Here is a 22,549-nt window from a genome sequence, read left to right on the forward strand (position 1 = left end):
ACATATATATTTACCTTTAAACAGGAGTCAGCTATTGATAGAAAAAACGTTATTAAGTGTCATGTTTTTCAATACTGTGAATCAAAGTTGCTTTGTTGCATTTGACAAAGACATGTAAATAATGTTCTTGCAATGACCATTCAGAAAACCCCAACATTTTCGGAACAACGTCAGTGAAATTACATCGGAAGCGTAAAAAGTAATATTTTAAGGTAGAACTTAATGAAGTCTTTCTTTGATCGATGCTCATGATGTCGATCATTCGACTGGATTATTTGAAGACCGCCATCATATTAAGGGCACAATTCCACACATTTCAGACAATATTGTGGCCTATATTATATATATTGGGGCATATGCACTCACTTTATCATTCTGCCCATGCGATTAAAGAGTTATTATCCCCTGAAACCGATAATTGAAATTTTGAAATATTGCAATTCAAACACGTCATATTTTTAGAATAGATGATCTGGTAGATTCAATCAGAGCTGATACTATTATTCAGAGAAACACATCATTTACTTTTAAAGATTTATGGTGTGAATAGTGCCGTTCAAAGTGTAGACACCTTATACATAGATAGCTGTTAGGCATACACTATACAGGGGAGGTAAGTCTAATTGGCAATTATGACGAACATCTATCAGAGGTGTGTATTTTGACAGCTGATAAAACCAATCAGTTATGAGTGATAATGAAACTATGTCAGGTCGTCCAAGCACTTTCTTTGATATTGCCATTGTTTGATTTGTCAAAGATTTTACAATTGTCTGTGAGCTTTCGTAAGCCATGAGATCAACTTACAAACGACATCCCGTCGATGGAGGGGCCCGAAAGAGGTTTTGTTATCCTTTGAGGGTTAGCTGGTTTAACAATGGATGGGTGACGACTGTCTGTTTGTGTTTATCGAAATATCTTATTTACCTTATACCTCGACAACAAATATGTGGATCTAACGTCATTGAAATCTTTTCTCTGTTTTTGGGCAGTTGTTAACGAGTTTACATCTGTAATTTCCCCAATATTATTGTTAAAATTTCTCACAGCTCATTTAAAAAATCCCCTGTAAATTCTACCAACTCATGTTATGTTGAATTCAGAAGGAGAATGGTATAAATATGGTTGGATGAAATATGGTGAACTAATATAACATCCACCATCGGCATCCTTCTAGTTCAATAGATAATCCCATGTATAATCTGTTAAACCACAGACACAATAACATATAATAACATATGGTGTTTACAGCAGTGATCTTATGTACCACAGCAGCATGTGCCAAATGTTGTCAAAATTGTGCTTGAAAATGATGGAATGGTTTGTTGAGGGTGGATGTAATTGATTTTCTACATGGACATGCAAGGGCATCACTTACTTTGTAGATAAATTTTATGGGGGTGACGGTGGTGTCATTCACGTTATACATGCTTATTCGTAAAACTTATCATCATCCCTCCTTATGAACAGTCCCTAAATGTCGTTGTGTATTCATGGTAAGCTAATCTTGGAAAGTAAAGTCGTCAAATCTTTATGAGACCTGTGAAGGTCCCAGAGTAGAATAGGCCTTCAGCAACCCATGCTTGCCATAAAGGTGACTATGCTTGTCGTAAGAGGCGATTGGGTTGTCAGGCCCGCTGACTTGGTTTATACATGTCATTGGTTCCCAATTGGTCAGATCGATGCTCATGTTGTTGATCACTGGATTTTCTGGTCCATACTTGAGTATTTACAGACTGCTGCCATATAGCTGGAATATTGCTGAGTGCGGCATAAAATTAAACTCACTCACTCAAGTCTTTATGTCTAAATATCTATACTGCTCCAAAAAAAGCTAAGTTTTGACCCTTAACTTGTTTTGAATGGTATATTTATCCTTGGTTCTTTTAATCAGGCCATGCAGTTCAGATGAATCATTTGAGAGAATTGACATTGTCCCGGCACATCCCTCCCCACCTCAGATAGACGGTCAGATCTTGGAGGATGTCCCTGTCAGCAAGCGAACGGCCCCACTTACCGAGGAGAAGTTTTTGCAGTTCCTTGATGCAGATGGGAGACTTGTTGATGAACATGGTCTCCGGAGAACTGTTTTCTTAGGTAACTACTACTAATAATAATCCATTCTTATAACAGAGAGTTCCAGCTAGGCTGCTAACATGTGCTTCACATGGTCTTGGAATGTTTTATTTCTGGTATAAATACATGTATGTCATCCTTGATGATCTCCTTGGATATACATTACGATAAATCCCCACTATGTCCTGGATTCATCTATGGCTCAGTCTGATGATTTTATTACCTCCCTTGGCTGGCTTTTTGAGCATAAGTTGAGCATATTAATAACAACTCAAAAACTTTTTAAATTATCTAACTTAGTAAACATGGCAACACAAGTGATGCAGAGGTACTCTGGAAGAGGTAGAAGGAATTCTTGCATATACTTTTAAAGTTTGGATCTGTCAAGTTGTCTGTATGATTTTCCCCAAAATATGAGTTGCATTGCGAACAAACCTTCATGACTGCAACTGCTATCTTTGTTGACACTGGCAAGGTTGATTGTAACAGCAGCTTAGCTGATTGGCTGCTGTTAGAATGCGGAGCTAGCCAAGGCAGGTAATAAAATTATCGGGTCGAGCCACAGATGCATACAGGAACATTTATTGAACATTTATTTTTATGCATACCCTGGAGATTATTATGATTATTTATTTATTATAGGATATTTATATAGCTCACACATCCATGCAGCTAGTGCTTGCTCAAGGCACCCTACATGCATAAACTGTTATCAAGGATATATGCAAGTGTCATTCCTGCAAGCCGAATGGCTTCTCGTACCCCTCTTGTGTCCATGTTCACGAGTGGGTATTGTGTAAGCACAAATGGGCATGGAGAGGAAAATAGTCTAGTACTGTTATCAAGGAAAGATAACTCTGAATTTCCGAACATGGCTCTTAGAATACCCTACATCCCGTGGGCAAAACAGCAATATGGTCATTCCCTTTGCAAATATGTTTAAGTGTTGAAAGCTGTTCACCCTTTAGCTCAGAGTTTATGTTTAAATTGCACTTTGTATAGTTTAGCGAAGTTTTTCATTGTTTGTTCATTGTTCAGTGGTTCTGCCATTTTCATGTTTTGAAATGCATTTTACTACTTGCAATTTGGTTAGTTTGCCATGATTGTTGGCAGTAATGGTGTATGAGAAGGGTACGAGTCTTCTTGTAGGTCACGGAAAGAGATGAATAGTTAGGGACTGTTCATTTTTTATTGCCAGTGGGTACGGTGAGGATTTTCCGGGGGGAGTCATTCATTTTGTCCACAGAAAATAATGTGGGTCAGCTGTTTTGTACAGATACTTTAGAGGGGGTCAGCTATTTTGCTTTTAATTTATTATTTTAATAAGTGATAAATAGTGATAAATTATGAACGATCCCGTACAAATGATCAGAATGACTGACAAGGGAGGTAACCTTGGAATGTTTCAGGAGGTGTGGAGCCCAGCATTAGGAAACAGGTGTGGCAGTTTGTGTTTGGCCTGTATCCCTGCACCTCCACCAGCAGGTCAGTGAATATTGATGGAATTACTGTTTCAATATTTAAGGAGTGAGTGAGTATTGTTTTTCGCCGCTTTCAGCATTGTTCCAACAATATCACGGCAGAGGACACCAGAAATGGACTTCACACATTGTTCCCATGTGGGGAATTGAACCTGGTCTTCTGTGTGACAAGCAAACACTTTGACCATTGGGCTATCCCTTGATTTAAATAACTGAAATCTACTTCTTGCACCAGACAAAAACGGATTGCACCAGCTGTATAATATATGTGGTTATACCTTATGCTTGAAATTTGTATTGATGATTTGGAACATTATGACAGAATTATCCTGAGTCTAGTAAGATCATGTTATCTTAATTCGTGAATGTTTGCAACATGAACAGCTAGCTGCAGTGGCTGAGTGGGTTAGATGGCTGACTTTGTGTGTTGGGTTTGAATCTCACATGGGACTCTATTTAACGAAAATACTAGAATCAGTGGTTTGCTGAGAAAACATACATGTGTCATGACCATCTTCAGTTACTGTCTGTGTTGTCATCATAGTCTCTCCTCATTGTCCAGCTGAAGTCTTTGTTCTTTGAATAGCATTGTGTGAAGGGTATGAATCTCACAAAACTTTCAGCCAGACCACAGGACTGGTTTGATGTAAAACTTGCCAGCCTTGACCAAAACTTCCCTGCCCACAAAATATCTTTTTATACTTGAGTAAATCTTAACACATTGAGTGCCTATCATCAGTATACTCACAGTATCAGTTTTGGTCAACTTTGCCTCTACAAGTTATCTTGCTCCTTGTTGACACAAGGAGACGATTGCTTTTTGTGTCTCTTTCGCCAACTTGTGAAACTTCTTTTAAGAAACCAATGGTGTAGCTCTGAGATAACTTGTGGCAAATTTGATCAGAACTGATACATGAGTATACTCATAGTGATAGTCAACAAACAACAAACACCATTTTTTTATATTTACTTAAACATTGTCTAAACATATCAGAAGAAATAGTTGAAAAAGATCAAATAGGTTTTTTTGTAGTGTACATATAAAGAAAATAATCCTGGCTAATCAGTTGGAGCATGTGGAATGGTGTTACCTGAGGATGTTGGGGTGTTATACCCTTCACCCTAGGCAATCTGTCTTTCTTCCACTCTTTATTGGGGGATGATGTATCTAGTATAAATACTCAAGGATAAGCCCAATATGATGTTAATGTCCATTTTATTGTAGAAGGATTTTTCACACGAAGGTCCTCAGATATTTATCTAGTTTTCCTTGCCTACACACAACACAGATACACAAACTTTATAGAAGGACCTCTTGGTTACTGAGATAACATCTGATTCTCCAAGTTCATTTGAGCCAGTCTCTCATCCTACAGAGAGAATGTCTCTTGTCAACAGTTGAAACCCATGACAATTTTGGCTCCTTCCCCTGAAATAACACCCTACGTCATACAAAATGACTCATATACCATCTGAATAACAAGTTATTTCCATTAGTCCCTTTTCGGTACTCCATTAGATACCAACAAGTTCCATTTATGAAATGACTTTGTGGATGGACCCAGTATAGGTATATCTAAGGAACATTTCCAAATGGTAGATGTCAGAGGGTGCTTATGTCTTAATTGCACCATTTCCAATGTCATGCGGTTCCCTTCTATAGACAACTGACCATCTTTGTCGCAAATGTCCATGTACCTCATTGTGTAAAGTCACTTGATAATCATGTAGAGTCACAAGAGTTAATCAAGCCTAACAACTCTCAGAAATTGTTGTTCCACAACGGAAGTGAACCAATTTGAAGTCAGTTACTTGGTACTTTCTAAGTACGTTGACCCTTCCCAACTTGATTTCAAATTTTCCTTAAATATTTATCAAATGTATTCTAAGTTTCCAATATTGAACATCCCAGTTAAATATCCCAGTTATACTACTAGTAACACGACTGTTGGTCAAGTTAATTTGAGGATATAGTAGTCCATGCTGAAAATAACCTGTCCATGGCAGTCAGACAGGCAGGTATTTTAAATGCTTATTACGTTAACATGTAATTCAAGTTCAGATTTTTGTACATTGTGTACTGACAAAAGTAAATTTGTATGGCTCCCTTGGCCCTGCAGGCATTGTATGCTCATTCAAAACAAATATGGGAACACTTGAAAGTACAAGTGTTCTGTTAATCACTGTGGGTGAAATTCTGGAAAAGAATAAAGGTACACTTGTATTTTCATGTGTTCCCTTATTTGTTACCATGAGGATACTATCAATTATACTTTTATTCAACAAACAAGATGTTATGTTGTTAACTTGTTAAATTTGCAACTTGTTCATGAATATTTCATCTGACATTCCCAAGATGTTTACCATACAAAATGTCGCTTGTGTAAGAATCACTTGATATATCACTCCAGCCCTTCAGTATAAACTGACCAGACTGATCCTGTTGTAGAGAAAGGGAGACAATCCTGCTGGACTACATTGTGAAGTACCACGAGTTGAGACAGAGATGGAAGACGATGCTTGTACTCAGCTCCAAACCAGGATGTAAGTGGATCATATATTTCTGTAGCAACCAATTTAGACATGTGCCAGTATCCGCAATACTTGTATGTTGGCGCTGGAGGTGTCCCATGGTCATTTTTCCTGTTTTTCATTGGATTCAGAATCTTTCCAACTATGATCTTCTAGTCTAGGGATATGATTGGTTATGGGTGCCATCGATAACTCGGTGGTTTGACCAAGATGGCAGTATCACTAGGGACTTTACTGAGAAAGGTGTTGTTGCAGAGGGTGTTATTGCGGAAGCTCTTATAGCGGGGCGGGTAGGTTGGGGGGCATTGGTGCTAAGTGTGTTATTGCAAAGCGCATTTTCTATCACTGAGGTTGTTTTTGCAAACGATATTAACGCAGAGTGTGTTATTTTGAAGGGCATGATAAAGGATATTAACGCAGAGGGTTTTGTTGTGAAGGGCATTATCACAATAAGAATTTTTAGCAAAGGAGATTAACTCAGAGGGTGATAAAGTTATTCACTATATCCATCAGTTAATATATATCCAGATTTTACTTCCAATTTAGTGAGATTTAACCCATGCTTGTCATAACAGGATAGCAAGGTGACTAATGGAATTGGGTAAACACATGTCATTGTGTCCTAGTTGCGTTGATGCTCATGCTGTTGATAGCTAGTCCAGCCGTTGTTATTTATGGATTGCCTCCATGAAGCTGGAATATTGCTGACTGCTGTGTAAAGCTGGCTCGCTCACTCACGCACCCACCCACTCACTCACTCACTCACTGTTTCAGCAACTCCTCTGGAACAGGGATTGATTGCCAAGTACCAGATTCAGGAGGGTAGCACTCCCCCTGTAAGCCCCGAGATCTGTGCCGCCCGCCCCGACTTCGACACCTCTCCCGAGGGAATGCACATGGCAGCAGCGGGGGTGGTGTCTGGTCCCGTTGATGCTGCGCTCTTGTCAGAGACGCATCTCACGGACACGTACTCCATGGAAGAAATTCAACAGAAACTTGAGTTCATGAAACTGCAAGCTCAGGTAAGGAGGGTCAGTCTCAGATCTGGGACGGAAGGGTAACCAAGTGGTTTAAGCATTCATTTGTCATTCTGACAACCTGGGTTCAATTCCCACATTGGTTCAGTGTGTGAAGGCCATTTCATGTGTCCCCAGCCATGATATGACTGGATTATTCCTAAAAGTCACTCACAATCTCAGATCTTAAACATGACTCACACTGGTCAGCTGCCAGTTTTCATACATTGTACAACATGTTCATTGGTTGCACATTACAAATATGACTGATCGATTTGCCACCTCTCACATGATTTGATCTGCCAGTATCAGCGTTGGTCTCATAATATTTCGTGGTATTTTGTTGCTGAGGTAACAAAATGCCTGCAGCAGACTTATCAGTAACCAAATGAAAAAGATAGCAAAGCCAAAGTGAAGAAAAAGAAAAGTTGCACGAAAGATTAGATTTTCTGTTGTGATATTCACAGACCATACAACCATCTAATTTCTCTTTCGGATTAATCCCTGCTCGTGAATATTGCACATAATGAGCCAAGATATGCTCTGTATCTTTCTGTGAAAAATCAAGGCATGGTTACCTTGAAGCAGACGAAGCCTTGTATGTGAACATTTAACATGTGACGTAATTTGATTGGCCTAGCCACATCCATGTTGTCGGATATCTAGAACAGGCTCTACTGGACCTTGTGACATTCCGAGTGGCCGATTTCTATCGTTTGTTGAATTTGATTGATCACTCAGTCGATATGACAAGGCATCCTATGTGAGTCTGCCACTTGCTTGAAATTGTTGTCTCATACTAAAACTGGGTTCTGAGACAGTCAGAATCCTGGTTGCAGAAGTCCCCGGGTTGTGTCTGATGTGTTTCGATATGTCTTGATATGTTGGTACGTGGGTAGGCATATTATGGCTCTAGTATATTGATATGTATTGACACATCGGGTACACACTGTATGTTGTACTATTTTGCGTATAATGTGCAAACAACTCAAATTGAACTGAGTTCTATTTTTATACACGCCTGGAGCTGTGTGCAAAGAGATGACTTGGAATTGTATCCTGTTGAAATCCTATCTTGGTATTGTCTTACAAAGTTCAGTAGTGGTCCCCTAAGATAGAAAGGGAAGGGTAACTTCATAGGAGAGATCACTTCATGAACTATAAGGGCATGTCTATAAGGGCATGTTAGTGAGGATTATTGAAGAAGGAATAAAATGTTTCAATTCAAACAAATTCCTCAAATTCGTTTATTACTTTTTCTCACAAATAATTTGAAAAAAGTATTTTAAGACATTGATCAGATATACCAATGTCAAAATCTGTGTAGATAGAAAATATTATGTTGCTGTATGGTCCCTTGTGAATTGTTTGGTGTGTGCATGTGTGTATGCATGTGCATGTGTGCAAGTGTGTGTTTTCTGCCAAAGTGATGGTGTTGTGTCTTGCAGGTGTTTGTGAACCGCCACAAGATCGACATTGATGAGATGAGGACCAACATCCGCGTGATCGACAAGGATGTGCCAAGAACGGACAGGGATGTGGAGTACTTTGAGTAAGATGTTTAATGGTGTCTATACAGAGGTGGTTTGTCAACATTCTGCTATGATTTAACTGGGCAAAGCTATTTTCACTTCGATCAGTGATTATTGATTACCGGACTCTTGAAAATCTGAGCTAGAATTAGTCCTCAGCAACAATTGGTTGTCTTCCTTTGAAAAGATCTGGGTTAGAATTAGTCCTCAGCAACAATTGGTTGTCTTCCTTTGAAAAGATCTGGGTTAGAATTAGTCCTCAGCAACAATTGGTTGTCTTCCTTTGAAAAGATCTGGGTTAGAATTAGTCCTCAGCAACAATTGGTTGTCTTCCTTTGAAAAGATCTGGGTTAGAATTAGTCCTCAGCAACAATTGGTTGTCTTCCTTTGAAAAGATCTGGGTTAGAATTAGTCCTCAGCAACAATTGGTTGTCTTCCTTTGAAAAGATCTTGGTTAGAATTTGTCCTCAGCAACAATTGGTTGTCTTCCTTTGAAAAGATCTTGGTTAGAATTTGTCCTCAGCAAATCCCGGAGATTTGACTAATGGGATCAGGAGGTCAGGTCAGTTGTTTAGACTGATACTTATGCTATTGATAATTGGATTGTCAGGTCCACACTGCCGTCATATAGCTGGAATATTGCTGAGTGCGCCGTAAAACTCATTCGCTCACTCACCTTATCCATGAAAGTCTATGTTGAAATTGGTCTTCATCAAACCATGCTTGTTATAAGATATATAAGATCAGGTGTTCATATTTTTTTACCTGGACAATTAGTGTCAGTATTCCACAAGGCTACCATTATCAGTGAAACCTCTGAAGATCCAATTTAGAATTGATCTTCAGTAACTGATGCATGTAAGTGGCTACTAGAGGGATTGGGCTCGACTTGATTGATATATGTGATCGTATCCCAACTGCGTAGATCGATGATCACACGATTAATCACTAGATTGTCTGGTCTAGACTTGATTGATATATGTGATCGTATCCCAACTGCGTAGATCGATGATCACACGATTAATCACTAGATTGTCTGGTCTAGACTTGATTCTTAATGAACAACCACCAAGTTGCTGGAATATTGCTGAGTGCAACTTTCTGCAAGAAACATAAAAACAAGCTTTACATTGTCCTAGCTACTTCCATTTCTTATTTGCTTCCTTTGAATAAAAATTAATCTTGAGCTTGGATCTGTTTTCTTCAGAGGCAGGAGCAACCCTCATCTGACCCAGCTGAGAGATATATTAGTAACATGTGCCGTCTACAATCCAAAACTGGGATATGCCCAGGGAATGAACGACATTTTGTCTCGCTTCCTGTTCGTTATGGAGTCTGAGGTGAGTCTGTCCACACTTTGGTGGTTTCACACCAAGTGTTGGAAATTGCAAACCGTGTTTTCATTTATGAACAAATGCCTGAGAGCAGTTCTTTTGTTCAATTTCATGGTGTTATGTTCGATCTTTTCCTGGTCACATTATGTCAAAGATGGATGGTGGGGTAGCCTATTGGGGAAAGCGTTTGCTCATCATGCCGAAGACACAGGTTCTATTCCCTACAAGGGTGCAATGTGTGAAGCCCATTTCTGGTGTCCCATGCTGTGATATTGGTAGAGCATTGCTAAATGTGGCTTTGAAATATTTTCACTCCCCACTCATGTAAACGATATGATGTGCTGAGTTTGTACATGACATGCAAGAGTCAGAGGTCACTTACTTTGTACATATATTTTAGTGGTCATTCACATTGTATATGCCTCTTAATAAAATTCCCCTTAGCCATAAGAGGGGTTAAAAAATTCCATCGCCCGATGCCCGGGACAAGTTAGTTTTCATTTCAGGCAGTCAAATAATGGCATCTTACTTGTCTGTGAGCTACTAGATAATTTCTGCTTACAGTTTCAAACTGCAAATAGACTTGCATTTCATTTGATATCTGCTCAAAATGTAGGCATTAAATTTCACAATGATAATGAAATAGGATTATCTTTCTTGGCTATTTATCACTTTCCGATCAATAGTCAGGTAGATATTAACATCAAATATCATGATGACTTATTCTTTCATAATTTCCCCATCATGATTATGTCATAAAATCAGAACAAGTGGAAAATCAGTCAGGACAAGTAGCTTTCTTACAGTCACTTGCCCCGTGGCAAGTGTTTTTTTTAAAAAAATGTGAACACCTGGCCATAACTTCTGAATGCTCACTAATGGGATCAATACTCACTGTCGCTGACTTGGTTGACACACATATCGGATCCCAATTGCATAGATCGATGATAATGCTGTTCATCACTGGATTGTCTGGTCCAGACTTGATTATTTACAGATCGCTGCCACTTAGCTGGAATATTGCTGAGTGCATGCGAAATGAACAAACCAACCAACCCATCAGAATCATTATTAATAAAAGATTCTTTACATTAAAAGTCGCAACGGCAGACATTCGTTGGAAAATACAAACACAAAACGAGCAGCTCCATATGTGTTGTTTGTTTGGAACATCCGTGTGGTATGCACAGTAATTGATGATGAGATGGCAGGAATCACCGGTGTCTGTATTACAGTGAGTGAATTTAGTTTACGTCACTCACAGCAATATTCCAGCCATGTGCAATTAAGTATGTGGCAGAATGTAATTAAGTGAGTCTGGAGATCACTGAAAGTCATGAGTCTGTATGTTATTTCTGGCTTCAGGTGGAGACGTTCTGGTGCTTCAAGAACTACATGGAAAAGATTGAGGACGACTTCTCAGAGGAGGGGATGGTGAAGAAAATAGGTAGTGTGAGAGACTGTAGAATGATTACCTGCAGTAGGCCATGGATGATATTAAACTTTATATCTGTGTGGTGTCTTATATGGTCTTCTGAGTAAACTGTTAAATGTACTGCTCAATGCAGTGTTCTGTGTGTGTTCTGTGGGTGTTCAGTGTGGTGTTCTCTGTGATGTTCCGGGTGGTGTTCAGTGGGGTGTTCTGTGTGGTGTTCTGTGGAGTGTTCTGGGTGGTGTTCTCTGTGATGTTCCAGATGTTGTTCTGTGTGGTGTTCAGTGTAGTGTTCTGTGGGGTGTTCTGTAGGTGCTCAGTGTGGTGTTCTGTGGGATGTTTTGTAGGTGCTCAGTGTGGTGTTCTGTGGGTGTTGTTGGTGTTCTGTGGGTGTTGTTGGTGGTGTTCTCTGTGATGTTCCAGATGGTGTTCTGTGTGTTGTTCAGTGTGGTGTTCTGTGGGGTGTTCTGTAGGTGCTCAGTGTTGTGTTCTGTGGGGTGTTCTGTAGGTGCTCAGTGGGGTGTTCAGTTTGGTTTTCTCTGTGATGTTCCAGATGGTGTTTTGTGGTGAGTACACTGTTGTATTATGTGGGAAGTTCAGTATGGTGTTCTGTGGGGTGTTCAGTGTGGTGTTCTGTGGAGTGTTCTAGGGGGTGTTCAGTGGGGTGTTCAGTTTGGTGTTCTCTGTGATGTTCCGGTCAATGTTCTGTGGGGTGTTCTGGATGGTGTTCTCTGTGATGTTCCAGATGGTGTTCTGTGGGGTGTTCAGTGTTATGTTCAGTGGGTTGTTCAGTGTTATGTTCTGTGGGTGTTCAGTGTAGTGTTTTGTGAGGTGTTCTGGGTGGTGTTCTCAGTGATGTTCCAGATGGTGTTCTGTGGGGTGTTCAGAGTTATGTTCTGTGGGTTGTTCAGTGTTGTGTTCTGTGGGTGTTCAGTGTAGTGTTTTGTGAGGTGTTCTCGGTGGTGTTCTCAGTGATGTTCCAGATTGTGTTGTGTGGAGTGTTCAGTTTTAAGTTCTGTGGGGTGTTTAATGTCGTGTTCTGTGGGTGTTCAGTGTAGTGTTCTGTGGGGTGTTCAGTGTGGTGTTCTGTGGGGTGTTCCAGATGGTGTTTTGTGGAGTGTTTAGTGTTGAGTTATGTGGGAAGTTCAGTGTTGTGTTCAATGGGGTGTTCAGTGTGGTGTTCTGTGGGATGTTCTGTGGGATGTTCTGGGTGGTGTTTTCTGTGATGTTCTATTGTGTTCTGTGTGGTGTTCAGTGTGGTGTTCTGAGGGTGTTCTGCATGGTGTTCTCTGTCATGTTCCGTGTGTTCGTTACCATAGTGTGTTTATTTTTTCTTCGTTTGGTGTTCATTACGATGCTGTGTGTTTCAGATCAAGTCAGGATGCTCTGTATTTCAGATGTAGTCAGGATGCTCTGTGTTTCAGATCTAGTCAGGATGCTACTGAGCGAAGTAGACCCAGTCTTACTTCGGCATTTTGAAGCCCATGAACTCGGCAACCTCTTCTTTTGTCACAGGTAAGGCAACTAGTCTGACAAACTCTTCAGTCTATGTTTATTTGTCTTCTCACTCAAGCTCATTCCTTGGAAACACTTGCAATGTATATGGTTTGTTCTATTATGAGCCAGTGAGTTTAGTTTATTGCTGTACTCAGCAATATTCCAGCTGTATTCCTGTGGTCTGTTAATAATCAGATTGGGACCAGACAATCCAGTGATCAATAACATGAACTCCAATCTATGCAGCTGAAGACATATGTCAAGTCAATGAGCATGACCATCTGATGCTGTTAGTTGCCACTTGCTGCAAGCATGAGTTACTGAAGATCAATTCTATCCCAGATCTTCATTGGTTGTAATGTTAGGAAACGTCCTTGGTAATGATGTCATCTGTAACTCAGAAACAAAAAAATTAAGTAAAGAAAGCAATAAGTATTACTTTTCATTTGTCTCCTTTAAAAAAACAAACTAATGAAATCTGTAATGCTGTCATTTTTTATAGAATATCATGACATCAAATAAGTGTTCGCATTGACACAGAAACCTGCGTTTTTCAATCAAAAAAGTAATAGAACCACGCAAAAAATATTTTGCTCGCGTGTTTTGGACGCATAGATGCTTATTTATGTAATTTTAAAAGGCACCTTAAAACTGCATCATGTGGACAAACAATACATTTTAAGATGATTCAGGATTTTAATGAAAATTTCATGCGCAAAAGATTTGGACTGCATATTAATAATTTTATTTCTGCACGCACTCATACAAAACCTACCGCGAACACTGCAAATACAAACATGTTCTTGTATATTGAACTCAAAATTAATCCTCTCTAGCAAATGTTTTTGTGTGTCTTCATAGGTGGTTGTTGCTGGGCTTCAAGCGAGAGTTCTCCTTCATGGACTCCTTACGGTGTTTTGAGATTCTCTCTAGTCATCATTTAGAGTTATCTTCTCTTGAAGCGGAGAAGGCTCTTATGAAAGAAGAAATGTTGGAATTTGCTAATACAGGTAGTGATGATACTTTGCTCTTATGGTGAGTGAGTGAGTGAGTGAGTGAGTGAGTGCGTTAGTGTTAGTTTTATGATGCTTTTAGCAATATTCCAGCAATATCATGATGTGAGAAATCAAACATAGATCTTTGATGTGGCAGTCGAATCCTCAACACGCTAGGCAAACCACCCCTCTGCTCACCATTATTGAGTGAGTGAGTGAGTGAGTGAGTGAGTGAGTGAGTGAGAATGGTTGTAATCCGCTTTTCAATATTATAGCAATATCATGACGGAGAACACAGAAATAAGCTTCTGTTTGGTGTTTTGTGTTTTAAACATTTGAGCGGGGTTTGAATGGATGCAAATATTTTTCATGTCGAGGGGGATAAAAAAGGATTGTTTGTATGAATCCGTAAAATTTAATCATAATTATAAAACCAACATTTCTCTCCATGTAAAAGGTGCACACAATGTTAAAAGTTTGTTTTCTTTGTATCCTTCCCTGAGCCTAAGGCCTCCATGTTTATACAATTCATGTGCAGAGATTCACCTTGACTTGAAAATGTATTTCCCCAGGTAAATCCCCCTAGAACATAATGGCAGAGGGCGGTTTGGTTGCCCAATGAACATGCTCAAGACCTGAGTTTGACTCACTCACTCACTCACTCACTCACTCACTCACTCACTCACTCACTCACTCACTCACTCACTCACTCACTCACTCACTCACTCACTCACTCACTCACTCACTCACTCACCTACCTTGTGGTCACGTAGTACGTTAAAGTTGAGTGTAGAGGTATTTGGGGTCAGGGGCAGTCACTGTCAGGTACACCTTGAGGGGGACTTAACTTGGAGGTGAACAGTATATTGCCGGATTTTGAAGACTTAAAAAAGCAGCTTGTAGAAAGGGGTCTGCAGACATCACTAGAATTATTTTCCTTTTCAGTTCTATTTTGTTTTTCTTAAGCATTGTATTATGTGCAGGGATAATATGTACATTTCATGATTGTTAATATGTACAGTTCATGATTGTTAATATGTACAGTTCCTGATTGTTAATATGTACAGTTCCTGATTGTTAATATGCACACTTCATGATTGTTAGTATGTACAGTTCCTGATTGTTAATATGTACAGTTCCTGATTGTTAATATGTACAGTTCACGATTGTTAATATGTACAGTTCCTGATTGTTAATATGTACAGTTCACGATTGTTAATATGTACAGTTCCTGATTGTTAATATGTACAGTTCACGATTGTTAATATGAACAGTTCCTGATTGTTAATATGTACAGTTCCTGATTGTTAATATGTACAGTTCCTGATTGTTAATATGTACAGTTCACGATTGTTAATATGTACAGTTCCTGATTGTTAATATGTACAGTTCACGATTGTTAATATGTACAGTTCCTGATTGTTAATATGTACAGTTCACGATTGTTAATATGTACAGTTCCTGATTGTTAATATGTACAGTTCATGATTGTTAATATGTACAGTTCATGATTGTTAATATGTACAGTTCCTGATTGTTAATATGCACAGTTCATGATTGTTAATATGCACACTTCATGATTGTTAGTATGTACAGTTCCTGATTGTTAATATGTACAGTTCCTGATTGTTAATATGTACAGTTCACGATTGTTAATATGTACAGTTCCTGATTGTTAATATGTACAGTTCACGATTGTTAATATGTACAGTTCCTGATTGTTAATATGTAGGGTTCACGATTGTTAATATGAACAGTTCACGATTGTTAATATGTACAGTTCCTGATTGTTAATATGTACAGTTCACGATTGTTAATATGTACAGTTCCTGATTGTTAATATGTACAGTTCATGATTGTTAAGCATGATGTGAAATTGGAGCTAAGAGTGTACCCTCATGAACATAGTAGCGGATGAGGTGAAATAAGCATGCCAGTTTGTTAACATGTGATAGTCCAGCTACAATAAATATGACGTTTAATGAAACATATATATATATGTATCCATCTTCTGCCAAATATTTGAGGCATGAGTAAACGTAATATGATTTGGATTATATTGAATAATGCTGACTGAAGGTATAATTATTGATAACTGTCAGTTGTCTTGTTGTCTGAGTTGGTTGCGGTTGGGACGGTTGGCTAGTGTTTGAAATATACCATATTGATACTCATTTCAAGGGTCAAGTTACTGGGCAAGCTCCCTGTGAGATCTGATTATCTGCAGTAATATACAAAATCTGAAAGATAGTGTTCCTTTATTTGCTGTCTTCAGGTGGAGACACACGAACCACACAGATGCCCCAGAAGGAGTACACGTTCGAGGTGTTCATGTGTGCTGCTCTGCTCATGGAGTTCAGGGATGCTCTGTTTGAGTGTAAGGACACTGGGATGGTGTTCACCTGTGTCAATGGGTAAGTGAACTTGTGGAAGATCATCAGTCTGATCTGTGTGTTTGACTTGTGGAAGATCATCAGTCTGATCTGTGTGTTTGACTTGTGGAAGATCATCAGTCTGATCTGTGTGTTTGACTTGTGGAAGACTGTCAGTCAGATCTGTGTGTTTGACTTGTGGGAGACTGTCAGTCTGATCTGTATGTTTGACTTGTGGAAGATCATCAGTCTGATCTGGTGTAAGGACACTGGGATGGTGTTCACCCTTGTCAGTGGGTGAGTGAACCTGTGGGAAATTGTCAGTCTGATCTGTCTGTCTGACTTGTGGAAGATTGTCAGTCTGATCTGTGTGTTTGACTGAGCCATATTGAGCAAGTGAGTGAACATCAGTGTGACCTGTCTGTTTGTTTTTGGTGTGGTATTGTGCGTGCAGGACATTCTGACCAACATGTAAACATGAACACTAGTATTTTCCAGAATTATAGATAAATCATGTCAACACATATACTTCTCAGTTACAAGAAATGTTATGGATAGTGTTTAGTCAAATCAAAATAATTGATACTGGGATTTACAGGATGTAAATTCCTGAGTCCTATACTCACAGAAATTGACAATGGATGCAATGGAATAGACAAGCGCATCCACAGGGATGCAGAAAAAGTCTGAATGCTTTTTTTAATATCTTGATCAAGTAACAACAAGTTATCGCTGATTCTGCTACTAGCAGAGTTATGATATCACTATCCCCCACCATATGATTTCCAGGGGGTATGAAAATGCGTTTTGTCCATCCGTGCATCCATCCGTCCATTCACATTTATCTATTATGGTGCAGAACTTTAAAACCGTACAATATTTCTTCACTAAACTTGAAATTTAGATTGGTCTAGTTATGTACTGGTGCCTTTTCATAGTTTTGGAATTCTAACTAGAATATTTTTGGCATTTCCATGGCAACAAGTTTGACTTGGACTGGAATAGGTGGTTGTGCTCTTTTCCGGAGTAAAACTATAACACTGTTCACTATTTCTTCTCCAGACTTGACACATAGCTTGGTCTAGTGGTGTGCTGTTGCCTGGTGGTAGGTTTAGGTTTCTGAAGAAATTATTCTTTGCGTTCCCATGGCAACAGGTATGACTAAGACTGAAATTGGTGGTAAATCACGAAATTTTTGCGTCATGATATTTTTGCGAGTGGCGACCAACAGACGTTTTTACGTCATGATATTTTTGTGACTTGCCTAATTCTCAAAACATAGTTTAGTTTGACAGTTTCAAAGCTTACTTGCATCTGAAAGTTTTATCTGAAGTAAATCCAATCAAATATTGATTGGTGGTATTTTGCCATTTCCATGGCAACTGTTTTGATTTAGGCTGAAATTGGTGGTAGTACTCTTTTCTGGAGTAGAACTCTAAAGCCTTTCACGATATCTTCACCAAACTTGGCGCATAGATAGACCTGGAGGTGTACTGGTGCCGTTTTGTAGTTTTGGTTTTCTGAATTAAATATTTTGGCATTTCCATGGCAACTGTATTTATTTAGGCTGAAATTGATGGTAGTGCTCTTTTCCAGAGCAGAACTCTAAAACTGTTCAATATGGGCACATAGCTTGGTCTAGTGTACTGGTGATTTTTGGTAATTTTTAAATTCTGATTAAAATATTTTGGCGTCTCCATAGCATCAAGTTTGACTTATAAATTTATGATTGTGCTCCTTTCAGGAGCAGAACTTTAAAAACCTTTCATTAATCTCCTTCCACTTTTCTATACACTCACCAAACATTTGGCATAATAATAACTTGTAGACATATTCGTGATGGATATTTTGTCACTTCAGAGGATATTGATGATTTTGTCTTCTTGTTTACAGTTTAATTACTCTGATCATGAAACACAATACAGTGACAATGACTGAATTGCAACAGTATTATAACATAGTATTAGTAATAATAATTAAGTGTATGGTGAACCCATTTTGTTGTCCAGGACCCCAGGAAATTACGAGTGTGAGGCCCAGGGACCTTTAGATAGAGGAGGTGTAAATCCTTGAGTCCATTTGTATAGCGTGTCCATTTATATAGCGCCAAACTTCACATTGCGTATACCCATAGCACTATCAATCAGTACCTCAGCATATTATTTGCCTGGTAAACCCAATCTGCCTGTTTAAAGGGTTATGGTAATGTGACTGAACAAACTCACTTGCCTGAGATGAGACCACATGGATCACAGGTGCTTTATTATGGGTCAGGACTGAAGCCCTAGCAACTCGCAGAAGTCAAGCTGCCAAGCATGATCACCTGTCCATAAACTCTCTGAGTTCGACGCTCCTAAACTTCATGTGACTGAATGATATTTGTGGACTGGTGTCATTCATGCTGAGGTGAATCACAGCAGACAGTGCAAGAGTTTTGTAGATAATGGTGCAACTTTTTGTTCCAGGTTGAAGTTTGAGCTGGACGACATCTTGACTAAGTCAGAGCGACTGTTTTTCATGTATTGCCGGAAGACCGTTGAAGATAGTTTCCATTTAGTCGAGGAAACTCCCAAGGAGGAGATGTCTCTCCAACAGAAGCTACTTAACAAGTTGAAGGGCAATGCTCAATGAGGATACATCATTTTAATTATCACTATGTATCATGTGTATCATATGCAGAAAAAAACATGTTTGTCGACATTGTAAATACAAACATTGTTTGCTACCTGCATCAAGTCCAAATAATATGCACTAATTGTATTTTATATAATTTTTAGAAACATTCAGACTATCAATTCACTGATTCTGGTGAATACTCACAATATGTATGGTACGTGCATTTGTTTCAAAGAAGTCTGTTCAGTAATTGCAGTGAATATTCACAATATGCATTGTGTGTGTATTTGTTTGAAAGAGGTCTTTTCACTAATTCCAAAGAATATTCACAAAATGTTTTGTGTGTGTATTTGTTTGAAAGAAGTCCTTTCACCAATTCCAGAGAATATTCACAAAATGTATTGTGTGTGTATTTGTTTTGAAAGAGTTCTTTTCACTTATTCCAATGAATAGTCACAATCTGTGTAGTGTGTGTATTTGTTTGAAAGAAATCTTTCAATGATTCATTTGAATATTAAAAAGCAGAATTTATAGGGAACAGCAACAGTTTCGTATGCAGTAAAGATCATTTCATTTTTACATCATTTCTGTGGCAAATATTCAACCAATCAACCATATCCTGTGAAAATAATATGTTTTTAACGTGCTGGTACAACTAATATTTGATATTGTGGACTGTTAAAGAAGTTTAAATGTATCCTTTGATAATGAAGGTGTTTTACAGATTCCAGTGAATTTTCACAATCTGTATTGTGTGCATATTTGTTTGAAAAAAGTCATTTCACAGATTCCAAGGAATATTCATGAAATGTGAATGTTTGTGTATGTGCAGGAAAGGTCTTTTTGCTGATTCCAAGGAATATCCAGAAGATGTATTGTGCGTGTATTTGTATCAGTATTTTGATATTTAAATATAGACCTCGTAGGTAACAGTTTCATTTATAGTATAATCATTTTATTTAACATTCTTTCTGTTCCAATTATTCCACCAATTTTTTTAAAATGCTAGTGAAAATATTATATGATAGTGTGCACTCTTAAAGAAGTATAGGGACAGTGGTGTAGCCCTGGTAAAGGTGTTTGCTCATCAGGCCAAAGACCGGAGTTTGTTCCCCACGTAAGTACAGTATGTGAAGGCCATTTCTGGTGACCCTTGTGATGTTATTGATAGAATATTTCTAAAAGCGGCGTAGAACTTAATTCACTCAGTTAAAGAAGTATTAATGTGCCCTTTGATAATGAAGCACCCTGAACACACCCTGAACACACCCTGATCTATCTTCAGCATTATAGAAGTACTTTCTGTCAAGAGCTCATATGCTGCCGGTAGGAGGTAAAAAAATGCCATTTCAGATTATATTCCCGCCTATAACCTTTAAGTTTGGCAAATTAATTTGTTTCAGCATCTAAAATTTTGTTTTACAACAATGCTTAAATTCCTAAGTTACTAACTGAAGGTCAGTTTCAATGTTATCTCTCACGGGCTTGTCTAATGCACATGCCATCATCACTCACAGGCTCGTCTTCTGCTCATGATATCACACACAGGCTTGTCTAATGCACATGCCATCACTCACAGGCTTGTCTAATGCACATGCCATCACTCACAGGCTCGTCTGCTGATCATGATATCACTAACAGACTTGTTTGGAGCTCATGCCATCTTTCACAGGCTTGTCTGCTGCTCATGTTATCACTACAGGCTTGTCTGCTGCTCATGATATCAAGCACAGGCTTGTCTGATGCACATGCCATCACTCACAGACACATCTGCTGCTCATATTATCATTGACAGGCTTGCTTGATGCTCATACCGTCATTGACAGGCTTGTATGCTGCTCATGTTATCACCACTGGCTTGTCTGCTGCTCATGCCATCACCCATAGCCTTTCATGGTGCTCATGTTTTTACTCACAAGTTTGTCTGATACTCATGCTGATATGTTTGTTAGTCCTGCACAACTGGCACATCAGTCCACAAAATCGTAAAGACTGACTGACAAGTATACTGAAGGACTTTGAAAACGCATTGAGGATTTTTTCGAATATTGTTTCAAAAATTATATCCAATGAAAAATAGGTGGCTAATGTTTGAATAGTTAATGGAACATGAGTCTTTTTGACTTATTGTCCGAGTTCGAATCCATTCCATGTCCATGAAGACAGTCAGAGTTGCAAAAACGCAACTCTGTCTCAGTATGTTGACAATTCAATGTGACTGTGAAAAATGCAATGCATGTGCTTTGCATGTGGTCTCATGCATTTAAGGCAATGGTTTCAATGGAAGAGCAGTCATTGACAACAATGCCATGGCTGAGTTTGCAAGAACGAGAACGGGCTCTTGAACTCCTCGAAGCAGGAACCTCCAAGACAGATGTCGCCAGGCATCTCCACGTTAACCAGTCCACCATCAGCTGTCTTGTCAGTAGACATCGGCAAACCAGGAAGCGTTGCAGACTGACAAAGACCTTGTCAACTTCCGGTAACAAAGGCAAGACAAGACCGACAAATGCGACTGGCTGACCTCAGAGACCGCTTCTGGACAGCAGCAACAACAGCAGCAAACACCATAGGCAGACATGGCAGGCGAATCCACTCCATTACAGTTCGACGACGCCTGAGACGAGCAGGGTTACGACCCCGACGCCACTACCGTGGTCCCATCTTACAGCCACGTCACCGCCAAGCCTGACGACAATTTGCTCACCGGTATGCGCGTCAACCACGACTTTTCTTCCTAAGAATTCTGTTTTCTGATGAGTCGAGGTACTGTGTGTCCTTTGTTGATGGAAGAGAACGTGTTTACCGGCGACATGGTGAACGTTACGCCAACGCATGTGTGCGACAGCGAGATCGATTTGGTGGTGGAAGCGTGATGGTTTGGGGGTGGGGGGGGGGGGGGGGGGGTGTGTGTTTAAGGAGTGATCTTCATGTCATCCAGGGGAATCTTACAGCACAGCGCTATGTGGATGAAATTCTTAGGGCTGAAGTAGTTCCTTTACTTTGCCGTCACCAACGACCCCGACGTCAGTTGATTTTCCAGCATGACAACGCACGTCCACACGCCGCAAGAGTCACAAAAGCTTTCATCCTACAAGCTGGGATCAATGTGATGGACTGGCCTGCATATTCACCAGATTTGAACTGTATCGAACACCTCTGGGATGAACTGGGAAGACGAGTTTACCGACGTCCGATACCGCCAGCCATCGTTGCAGAACTGACCTGACTGATGCAGCAAGAATGGAGAAACATTCCAGTGGCGTTTATCACTCGCCTCTGTGACTCTGTACCTCAGCGTATCCATGCTTGTGCCCAGGCTGATGGTGACCACACAAGGTATTGACTGTTAATGTGAGGGTAGCTTACTTTGAATGACGTCATTCTGGTACTGTTGAAACTTCTGTATTGTTTTTGTACTGCATGTTCATTCAATGAGCTTTTGAGAAATAATACCAATTGATTTCATCTATGGTCGTTTTCATTATTTTTTCCATATAAAAGTTGGCTATGCGTTTACAAAGTCCTTCAGTATATTTAGTCCACCAGCTCTGTCATTTAACAACTTTTTATGAAAATGCCATCAGTATTGATAGTGAACTGTTTCATTCTGCTTGACAAGTATCAGAAGAGCCACTACCTGACAAGTGACCCCAATTTGCAAAT

At 39.3% G+C, this 22,549-nt stretch overlaps 1 protein-coding gene across 1 annotated transcript; it reads left to right on the forward strand.

The window, feature by feature from the left end:
- The first annotated feature begins 606 nt into the window (after positions 1–606).
- Positions 607–21,763, forward strand: LOC137259982 (TBC1 domain family member 15-like). Its single transcript, XM_067797647.1, has 12 exons — positions 607–652; positions 1,895–2,097; positions 3,486–3,561; positions 6,007–6,101; positions 6,864–7,111; positions 8,554–8,657; positions 9,845–9,977; positions 11,337–11,418; positions 12,828–12,918; positions 13,762–13,910; positions 16,171–16,309; positions 18,733–21,763. The coding sequence occupies exons 1-12, from the start codon at positions 633–635 to the stop codon at positions 18,896–18,898; spliced, it is 1,506 nt and encodes a 501-aa protein (XP_067653748.1). The 5' UTR covers positions 607–632; the 3' UTR covers positions 18,899–21,763.
- The last annotated feature ends 786 nt before the right edge of the window (positions 21,764–22,549 follow it).

Source organism: Haliotis asinina, chromosome 13, assembly GCF_037392515.1.
Source record: "Haliotis asinina isolate JCU_RB_2024 chromosome 13, JCU_Hal_asi_v2, whole genome shotgun sequence".
NCBI lineage: Eukaryota > Metazoa > Mollusca > Gastropoda > Lepetellida > Haliotidae > Haliotis > Haliotis asinina.

Coding starts and splice junctions, on each gene's coding strand:
- LOC137259982 (XM_067797647.1), top strand. CDS start 633: ATGACGAACATCTATCAGAG. Junction 7,112..8,553: donor TCATGAAACTGCAAGCTCAG/GTAAGGAGGGTC, acceptor TGTGTCTTGCAG/GTGTTTGTGAACCGCCACAA. Junction 9,978..11,336: donor TGTTCGTTATGGAGTCTGAG/GTGAGTCTGTCC, acceptor TTCTGGCTTCAG/GTGGAGACGTTCTGGTGCTT.